General features: G+C 40.3%; 1 protein-coding gene across 1 annotated transcript in view; it reads left to right on the plus strand.

Annotated features, from left to right (window-relative positions):
• The first annotated feature begins 9,519 nt into the window (after window positions 1-9,519).
• The window catches only part of LOC133136619 (CMP-N-acetylneuraminate-beta-galactosamide-alpha-2,3-sialyltransferase 1-like), a 9,185-nt gene continuing 7,234 nt past the window's right edge, over window positions 9,520-11,470 (plus strand). The window contains exon 1 of the mRNA XM_061254256.1: window positions 9,520-9,798. Within this exon, the coding sequence (XP_061110240.1) occupies window positions 9,520-9,798 (279 nt within the window). The remainder of the gene's footprint in view (window positions 9,799-11,470) is intronic.

Consider the following 11,470-nt stretch of genomic DNA (forward strand, 5'->3'; position numbering starts at 1 on the left):
ATATAAACAAGTAAAACTAGATATGACATATAAACAAGTAAAACTAGATATGACATATAAACAAGTAAAACTAGATATGACATATAAACAAGTAAAACTAGATATGACATATAAACAAGTAAAACTATATATGACATATAAACAAGAAAAACTATATATGACATATAAACAAGTAAAACTAGATATGACATATAAACAAGTAAAACCATATATGACATAGAAACAAGTAAAACTATATATGACATATAAACAAGAAAAACTATATATGACATATAAACAAGTAAAACTAGATATGACATATAAACAAGTAAAACCATATATGACATAGAAACAAGTAAAACTATATATGACATATAAACAAGTAAAACTATATATGACATATAAACAAGAAAAACTATATATGACATATAAACAAGTAAAACTAGATATGACATATAAACAAGTAAAACCATATATGACATAGAAACAAGTAAAACTATATATGACATATAAACAAGTAAAACTATATATGACATATAAACAAGAAAAACTATATATGACATATAAACAAGTAAAACTAGATATGACATATAAACAAGTAAAACTATATATGACATATAAACAAGAAAAACTATATATGACATATAAACAAGTAAAACTATATATGACATATAAACAAGAAAAACTATATATGACATATAAACAAGTAAAACTAGATATGACATATAAACAAGTAAAACTATATATGACATATAAACAAGAAAAACTATATATGACATATAAACAAGTAAAACTATATACGTCATATAAACAAGTAAAACTAGATATGACATATAAACAAGTAAAACTATAAATGACATATAAACAAGTAAAACTATATATGACATATATAAAGTAAAACTAGATATGACATATACACAAGTTAACCGAGATATGACGTATAAATGGGTAATTTTAGAAGGGCGGGGAGTCAAATTGACCGATGTGAAATGAGGACCACACTGCTGGGTGATAAGGATGCTGATTGGAGGGGAATGGAGAATTGACAGATTTTTGACCAACATACACGCCCTCTGGTCCACAATGATGTGAAATCAGAGAAGTGGATGGAAAAAAAAAATGGAAACAAGTAAAACAGTCTTATAAAAATGTTTGGATTACTTTAACATGTGTTTGTTTGACTAAATAGGGGAAAAAGTACATTTTGACTTCAGCTCATCTATAACATGCTCTGTTTTGAGGGAATAATTTAATCAAGTAAATGAAATCATGGCGGCACGGATGGTGCAGTGGGTAGCACTGCCGCCTCACAGCAAGGAAGTCCTGGGTTCTGAATCCCCTTCAGCCGGGGCCTCTCTGTGTGGAGTTTGCATGTTCTCCCCGTGTTTGCGTGGGTTTCCTCCGGGTTCTCCGGTTCCCTCCCACAGTCCGAAGACATGCAGTTTAGGCTGATTGGAGAGTCTAAATTGACCGGTGTACACAAGGTGAATAACTGTGAGGGCTGTATGTGAAGTGCCTTATCAATAAAATTCCTAATGTGTAATGTTTGGGATTTGGGGATGGGGGTTATGTGCCTTTTAAACTTTATCTTGCATTTATAAATAATTTTTCAAAATGTATTTAATAAAAAAATTATTTTATTTGAAGAATTGTTTTAATGAGAAGAGCTGCTCAGAGGGTATTCTGAGGGTTAATCTCAGCCTAAACTCACACTGCTATTCTGCTCTGAGGGTTAATTTCAGCCTAATCTCACACTGCTATTCTGCTCTGAGGGTTAGACTCAGCCTAAACTCACACTGCTATTCTGCTCTGAGGGTTAATCTCAGCCTAAACTCACACTGCTATTCTGCTCTGAGGGTTAGACTCAGCCTAAACTCACACTGCTATTCTGCTCTGAGGGTTAATCTTACCTGAGGATCAGAAGGTTCTATGGTTCCTGGTCTACAAAGTTTCTGAATTAGCCAATTTGCCGTCTCCAGATAGGGAGAAATCAACAGTGACTAAATTATATAGTTATGTCTGATATTCTTTCTTAACTGACAATCAAACCCTTTGCTTTTCATGTGCTTAAGAAGGGATGTCTGGACATTCTGGCAACATGAAGGAAACAAGCTCAGTTAAATTAACCACATAGATTATGTTTGTTGGACCTGCTGAGATACATTGGTGCTCTGTCTCTCCCTGCAGGAGGTTAAAGGAAACAACATGGAGGGTCATATTGATTGTTTCCTTTTTCTCCCCCCTCTTCAGTTTCCACTGAATATAGAAAAACACCATATTATTTTTCATTTATTAATATTTATCCATACATCTTTGGCTAAATACTGAGGATAAAACTGGTCCAGACTTGGTATCTATTAATTTTCTTGGACTAGGTGAATACACCATTCTCTACCAGACAAATCTACTGTACGCTCACTCTCTTCAATAGGATACACAGGAAGCCAGCATTATTGGTTGAAATGCAGGAAAAGTAATGTACGATTATGCAGGATTGATATGCTAACCCAGAACATGATTCAAGAAGAGGTATGCACCTGCTGCCATGGTGACACATGCATGAATGTCACTGGCTTTGTAAGACAAGAGTGAAGTCATTTTAATGACATCGCACCTTGAAACCTTAAACCTTCATTTCATCTACCAGCCCCCCTCATTTGCAAAAGCTATGCCATTCTCTGTCTGTATGTATTTGCATGTTGCCCAGATTCTGTATGGTATTATACTTATAACACCTGTGAAGCAACCTGCATATCTACCATTTTGATTGTAATTCAAACATCCATTTATTTTATCAGGCGTCTGTCAAATGCCGGTAGCTCAGGTGTAAGGCGCTCAGGTGTAAGTAATGCCAATGCAGCCTAGGTTTTTTCGGGCGCTGGCGCGTTACCTCAAAAGGGTATTAAAGAATCCGATAATCTTTTACCCGATCTACAGTCGATACTATTTACCCATACACGGCCACCGCTACTATGGCACTACTTTAAATAGAGCACGCTTTGGTGCCTCGCCACAGTTATCATCGACCATTATGAACGGGATACGCTTTTACTGTGGTTTCTTTCCTTTGGGTTAATAAAGATGGAAATAAAGGTTTGACTACGGAATGACTCCAAAGGATATCAGTTTCTCAAGCACGGGGAGCCTAAGATTGGAAGTAAGTGGTCTATATCAATTAATATCACAGACGCCGATGCAGTGACTATTCGTATCCTGTATGGACATGTGCATATTGTTCCGTTATAATAAATGTGTCTAGTTATTTCGAACAATGTAACGGCAATTGCTATTAGCTTGATTAGCATTATCCTGAAGTAAAGACTGACGTAATCAGTTAATTAAGGCGGCCACTTCAAGAGCTTACTTAAAACTGAAAAAAGAAAAGAAAAAAAGAAATTCAAGAACAAAAATGTTTGTAATTAAAAAATGAATGAAATAATAATAAAAAGAAAAGGAGATATTGTTGAACGTCTATGTTTTAGGATGAGACTCGAATATAGTTCACCAGAATATAGACCAAACTCCTGTGGTTGATTGTTCTTCCCTTCAAATTAATGTTTGTGTGTTGAATGCCACACAAGGGCAATTTAACAAAGAATGTAATCTGAAGTGTGAACATGCAGAAACATTTATAATGCGCTATACAACACTGAGAATATTGTTCCGTTCGGGTTGGCGAACGAACTTTTTACTGTAAATTGTATATGTGAGTGTCTCGTTAATTTTGGGAATTATGTTACCGTAAACTAAAACGTGTTTATGTGTTGAACAATTACGCTTCCTGAGCAATAAAGTCTGAATTCGGAATTCGGAACAGAGAGTAGACAGTTTTAGTTTGTGGGGCCTCCAAATATATTGCAAGATTCTGGGAAAATAATATCTGTAAAAAAAAACACTTTTTTATTGAACTCAACAAAGATATATATAATATCACAGGATATAAGCATATTACAGGTTGATTGATGTAATTTAATGGATGGCTAGAAAATAGCCATTACACGCAGTCTCAATGGCTTTAGAACTGGGGCTATGCTTTACACCACATTATATAAAGCGAGTGTGATTTAATAAGGCCTGAAATACTACAAAATGTGGTTTCTGATTAGCATATTCGCTGGAATGGATATGAGATTTTGCTCAAATTAAGAGATGGTTGATAACAGACATTTTATGGTTTATGTTTACCTTCTCATTTTTTGAAAACATAGTAGCACAAATTAAAAAAAACAATCGATTGTACCATCTGTAAGTTTCTTTGTATCATTCCAGAAAACATGGCAATATATACCTTCCCAAAATACAGATATTGTTTCATCAGCATCATTACAAAATGAATCAACTTCACATTCTGCAAGATTAATAACATCGGCGCAGCAGCACCTTCAAAAAAAACCAAAGACGTCAGCGTGAAAGTGACGTCATGGCGTGCATGCGTGATTACAAGCAATTTAGCTGGCTAGTTCATAGAAAGCTTTTAAGAGGTTTAAAAACTTTTTTTATAGTTGCATACCGTAGTTGCATTTCTGCAAGAATAATGGGGTTGTTTTCATTCTGGCAACTCGTTCTTGTGTGTGAGTGGCGTTTGAAAACTTCACCAAGAGATGAGGGGTGGGGTTTCTAGACTGAAAGATTAATCCACATTCACAGACCCTAACCCCACAACTTTTTAATGCTTCATGCCGTACTGTCAACAGCCAGTATTCTCTACCGTGACATATTTGACATATTTGACATGTTTAACACCACAAATGTAACAATTTATTTTAAATGGTGACCATTGGTTTTGTTGTGTTTATGCAGTCCCCTCCAAAATGATTGGAACAGCAAGGCCAATTATACACTGAAGACAATTGGGTTTGAGGTCAGAAGCTGTACATGAGATTCGTATCCGAATTTCAGTTTTTATTTCCAAGTATTTTTACAGTGGGGTGCAAAAATTTGGGCACTCCTGGTTTAAATGTCTGTTACAATCCCTCATTTGCCTATCTGACAAAGCTATACCACTGCAAAGCTAAGCAACCTGCATCTCTGCCATTTTGATTGTCATTAAAACATACCTTTATTGTATGCATTTTGAAACAAGATGTACTGAATTATTTCCCCATCCATTAATAGTTGGCAAGTTTGTGGTCGCAAGATGGAGGGAAAAAGTTTTAGGGAAACGCTAATTTGAGTTTTTCAGGCCCAGCAAAGTTTCTCTGACAGAGAAAGCTTCGACCAAAACGAAACATAAAAAGCCATTGTGGCAAAACCAAGGCGTCCGTGGTCCTCATCATGGTGGACCAGTTTTTGAAGTTTGTTCACTTCGTCTCCCATCACAACCCCCACCTTCTCAATGCCTGACTCCATCTCCCATCACACCCCCCACCTTCTCAATGCCTGACTCCATATCCCATCACACCCCCCACCTTCTCAATGCCTGACTCCATCTCCCATCACACCCCCCACCTTCTCAATGCCTGACTCCATCTCCCATCACACCCCCCACCTTCTCAATGCCTGTATACAGCCAGGCTGGCATGTGTTGCGTTATGAAGAAAGGTGACCCCTACGACATGGTCTGCCTGTTAGCACCAAACATGCTGTGCTTTGTCAATATGAGAGGATGACACGTCTCCTGAGAGATGTCGGTTTGTGTGTTGGCTGGTAAAAACAAGATTTGTCCAGAAAATAAAAGCCCAGTTTCAATTTCAATTTCTTAGCCAAGTTCTCAATGTGCTGTTTAAAAGTACATTTCTAATCAATCCAAATTCCTAGGTACTTATAAGCCCAGGTACAGCTTTTTGACATTGTGCAGGAGAACATCATAATGATCTTATCAGCATTTAGCACAAGTTAGATGAGTTTAGATTTAGTCAAGATAAACTGAGTTAGATTTAGGGAGTGAGCTGGTCAGGCTGGTCTCATGTATTGACATGTAAGAAGTGCTGTAATTACTCAAATGTATTAAAAAAACCTTTAATAAAAGCTCTGAGTCTGCGCTTTGACCATATGTCAAATGTTCGATTACAGAGAAAATAAAATGTTAAATAAGAACAAGCAGAAAAAAAGGCAAGGTTCCAACGATTCCAAACTACAGATAGATTTGGGAAAAAGTGCCTGAACATCATCTGTGGCTGGCTGAGCTGAACCTGCTGCCTTCCAGGTGTCACTGGGCTTGTCAGTCACGTATAACCAGTCCCTCCAGTTTGTCACAATTCTGCGATTGTGTAACGCAATGCAAAATCAGATAAGTACTGCATGTTTTGTGTTGCTGCATAGTTTGCCATTTTACCCCATAGATCTCACATAAAATGAAGAAACAGCCATGCAAAACTGCAAATGACATGTGCACAGGCGGTTTCCACTAACCTGCCTGGTGTGGGAGATTGAACCTAAAGAGTGTAATCATGTGCAATATCTAACTATAATCATGTGCAATATCTACCTATAATCATTTGCAATATCTACCTATAGTCATGTGTAATATCTACCTATAATCACGTGCAATATCTACCTATAATCATGTGCAATATTTACCTATAGTCATGTGTAATATCTACCTATAATCAGGGGCAAAATCTACCTATAATCAAGTGTAATATCTACCGATAATCACATGTAATATCTAACTATAATCATGTGCAATATACCTATTTAATCTCCTTGTAGGTAGCTTATGAGAAGTACAGGTAATCGTCGACTTACGACCTATGCAACTTACGACCGTTCGCCTTTATGACCGCGAAGAAAATATTGATAAACTATGACTTAAAGATGATTATAATATCATTACACAGTATAATATATGTAAGGTAATTATAACATAGGCCGACTTACGACCAGTTCCACTTACGACCGGTCGGTCGGAACCAATTACGGTCGTAAGTCGACGACCTTTAGGGGAATGCTAGAAAGAGTGAGATATGATGCAGTCATTGTGCACAATCATTGTATGGGCCCAAGGCAAATTATACAAAGTACAAAGTCAAATTTGGTGTCCAGCAAATAATAGAAGGTACAAAGTATCTATCCGTGGTATTGTAACGTATATATATATATACAGTACTGTGCAAAAGTTTTAGGCAGGTGCGAAAAAATGCTGTAAAGTAAGAACGCTTTCAAAAATATAAATGTTTATAGTTTATTTTTTATCAATTGACAAAATGCAAAGTGAGTGAACAGAAGAAAAATCTAAATCCAATAAATATTTGGTGTGACCACCCTTTGCCTTCAAACCAGCATCAATTCTTCTAGGTACACTTGCACATCAAGTCAGGGATTTTGTAGGCATATAGTCAGGTGTGTGATTAACCAATTATACCAAACAGGAGCTAATGATCATCAATTTAATATGTAGGTTGAAACACAATCATTAACTGAAACAGAAACAGTTGTGTAGGAGGGTTAAAACTGGGTGAGGAACAGCCAAACTCCTTTTCCAAGGTGAGGTTGCTGAAGACGGTTTAATGTCAGAAGTCATACACCATGGCATGACTGAGCACAGAAACAAGACACAAGGTAGTTATACTGCATCTGCAAGGTCTCTCCCAGGCAGACATTTCAAGGCAGACAGGAGTTTCCAGATGTGCTGTCCAAGCTCTGTTGAAGAAGGACAAAGAAATGGGCAACGTAGACGACCATAGACGCAGTGGTCAGCCAAGGAAACTTAGTGCAGCAGATGAAAGATACATCATGCTTACTTCCCTTCCCAATCAGAACATGTCCAGCAGTGCCATCAGCTCAGAATTGGCACAAACCAGTGGGACCCAGGTACACCCATCTACTGTGCAGAGAAGTCTGGTCAAAAGTAGTCTTCATGGAAGAATTGCGGCCAAAAAGCCATACCTCTGACGTGGAAACAAGGCCAAGCAAATCAACTATGCACAAAAACACAGGATCTGGGGTGCAGAGAAATGGCAGCAAGTTCTCTGGACTGATGAGTAAAAATGTGAAATATTTGGCTGTAGCAAAAGGCAGTTTGTTCGCCGAAGGCTGGTGAGCGGTACAAGAATGAGTGTCTGCCGGCGACAGTGAAGCATGGTGGAGGTTCCTTGCAAGTTTGGGGCTCCATTTCTGCAAATGGAGTTGGGGATTAGGTCAGAATTAATGGTCTCCTCAATGCTGAGAAGAACAGGCAGATACTTATCCATCATGCAATACCACCAGGGAGGTATCTGATTGGCCCCAAATGTATTCTGCAGCAGGACAACGACCCCAAACATACAGCCAATGTCTTTAAGAACTATCTTCAGCGTAAAGAAGAACAAGGAGTCCTGGAAGTGATGGTATGGCCCCCACAGAACCCTGATCTCAATATCATTGAGTCTGTCTGGGATTACATAAAGAGACAGAAGCATTTGAGGCTGCCTAAATCCACAGAAGAACTGTGGCTAGTTCTCCAACATTTTTGGAACAACCTACCTGCCGAGTTCCTTCAAAAACTGTGTGCAAGTATACCAAGAAGAATTGATGCTGTTTTGAAGGCAAAGGGTGGTCACATCAAATATTGATTTGATTTAGATTTTTCTTCTGTTCATGCATTTTGTTAATTGATAAAAATAAACTACTAACATTTCTATTTTTGAAAGCATCGTATTTCACATCTTTTTTGTACCTGCCTAAAACTTTTGCACAGTAGTGTATATATATATACTGTACACAATATGATTACAGTGTTATACACTACATGGCTTTTACTTGTGTGTGCCTGGATGCACCAGACGTTATGCATTAATATAAATTTATACAGAACCAATTCATATTGATAATACATTTACCAAACTTATAGAGAATTACTTACCTGTTATACTCACCTTCAATGTGCTACATCCCCTCAAAATAAACATTGCTGTCTTTCTGTGTATCTGTTGTGCTAAGCCTCTCATTTACATCCAGAACAGTGAATACTTACAATAGTTTACATGTACATGTTCATTTGACAGATCTTTAAGCATGAACACCGGTTTTTATGTCTGTACTTCTTTTCTTGAGTGTAGCAGTCTCAGGCTGTGTGCATCATAGGATGTACTTCCAGCTGGAAAGAAGATAAATATATAAATATATTTATGGTTCTGGAATAATCATTTAAATTGGTTGTGTCCTCCAAAGGTCTATTGAGAGCAATCCCCTCTGTTGGGAAATGATCCAGGTCCATTATTGATATGTACCATAGATATGTTGAGTGTAATTAGTCCTCCTTTGTTTTCTTTCTAGGTGGGTGATTTTCAGCAGATAGCAGCTTCACCATCTCTTTACCACCTCATTCAGTCAAAAAGAAGAAAGCAGGACCCCTCCCTCTAACAGGAAGCACAAGTTGCACTTCAAACCGTCACATTTTCCCTCCTATTCAGATGTTAGTTACTCACCAATCTACAACTCTGTCAGTACCTCTCGTACTTGCAGTTTACCATACTGAAAACCCCAAAGTGTAAACTGCATGCATTTTGCTTTTGAGTGCATCTGAGAACTGTTCTAAAAGGATGACATTCCCTGCCTGAATGGGTCATGCCTTCCAAAGCTCTCCGACTTTCCAGTCTCTAAACGCATATCATTCACAAAATGGTGGACCTCAAGAATCCGAAAAGAAAGCTTTTGATTGTGCTGTTCTGCATCTGTGCCATTACCATCATTATATTCAGCTACAGCAGCACCTCATCGGTACAACTTGCCATCCGGCAGTCCAACAAACCCGTTTCCAAGGCACTGTGTGCCTGCCGCCAGTGCATCTCTGTTGAGGATGAAGACCCCTGGTTCAGGAAGCGCTTTAACACGTCGATATCGCCCTTCCTGTCACGGAAGAACGCCATCCTTTCTAAGGACACCTTTAAATGGTGGCAGGTAAGCACACACACACACAATTCCTACCAATTCAGAGAAACACAGTTCACCCAATGTTCTCCCAAAAAAGTCTCTCTTTTCAGAAAAGGTGCAAAAGGATGTGTGATAGCTCAAGGTGATAATTCAGTTATTTATGTCATCACAATGTTTTATGAACGTTATGTCAGGGGTTGAGATATACCTGGGGTGCCTCCTGACCTTTCGCTCAGAAATAATGAGCCCCAGGTAGGACACGGAAGTGGAGCATCCTAAAGGCACTTTAAAAACTGGGCGACAAGGAAATTTGAGAAAATGAAAATGCTTTCTCGATAGACAAAGACGAAATTCTCCAACTTCTCCCTGAGCACGTCATTCTCTAGAGCCTGGAAGACAGAGTGTTCATGAGGCCTAATGGCATGAGCAGGTACTCACAGTGCCCGTTCTGCGTATTAAAAGTCTTCCATTCATCTCCCCTGTGTACGCACACCAAGCTGTAGGCCCTGCGGGGATCGAGCTTCGGGAACACAGACGCCCCCCTGGAGACGTTTGAACGCAGAGTTCAGAAGCGGTGGAGAGGAACAGTTCTTGACTGTGATGTTCTTTTAGCCCTTGTAATCAGTGCAGGATCTCAGCCCTGTCCTTCTACTCTGCAAAAAAGAACCAGCACCAGGCGGTGAAGTCGGTGGTCTGCTGAACCCACTCGCCAAAGCCTCCTCTGTGTATTCCTTCATGGCAGTGCTTTGGGGAAGTGACAGGGAATATAGATAACCCCTAGGTGGTCCTGTACCCAGATATAAGTCACTGGCACAGTCATAGTGCCGATAGGGTGGCATGGTAGCATGCTGTTTGCTAAAGACCGCCAGGGTCGCACCCTCAGGGGGAACGTTCGCCAGCAAGGGGAAGTCTGGGAAGTCTGGGCATCTCTCAACCCAGAGGATAACTGGGGCGTGGAGTCCTCAAAGAGCTCTGGATCGGAGACTCCTCTCCAGTCAAATCGTCTACCGGCGGATTCCAGTATGCCAGAGGTCAGAGGTCAGAGACCCCGTACGATCGGCCGGAAGCCTGGCCTCCTCATTATCGCTGTCTACGGCAGCTTCTGTGCCCTGGGGTCCCCTCCATGCGGTGTGCCCTGGGGACCCCTCCATGGGGTGTGCCCTGGGGTCCCCTCCATGCGGTGTGCCCTGGGGTCCCCTCCATGCGGTGTGCCCTGGGGTCCCCTCCATGCGGTGGGCCCTGGGGTCCCCTCCATGGGGTGTGCCCTGGGGTCCCCTCCATGCGGTGGGCCCTGGGGACCCCTCCATGCGGTGGGCCCTGGGGTCCCCTCCATGCGGTGGGCCCTGGGGTCCCCTCCATGCGGTGGGCCCTGAGGACCCCTCCATGGGGTGTGCCCTGGGGACCCCTCCATGGGGTGTGTCCTGGGGACCCCTCCATGTGGTGTAGTTTAGAAGATTCAGGCGGAAGATTATCGTAGGTCTGGGCCACTGCGGGCCTGTGTACATACAGCATAACCTGCCATCTGCCTAAGGAATGCCTTGTGCTGCTTCAAGTTCTACCATTGTTCTTGTTGATTCACTCTCAAGCAGCTGAGAGTCTCTGTTGTGGGCAGCCTGTAGCATAGTGGTTCAGGTAGATGACTGGGAGACGCAAGGTCGGTGGTTCGATCCCCAGTGTAACCGCAATAAGATCCACACAG

Source organism: Conger conger, chromosome 9, assembly GCF_963514075.1.
Source record: "Conger conger chromosome 9, fConCon1.1, whole genome shotgun sequence".
Classification (NCBI taxonomy): domain Eukaryota; kingdom Metazoa; phylum Chordata; class Actinopteri; order Anguilliformes; family Congridae; genus Conger; species Conger conger.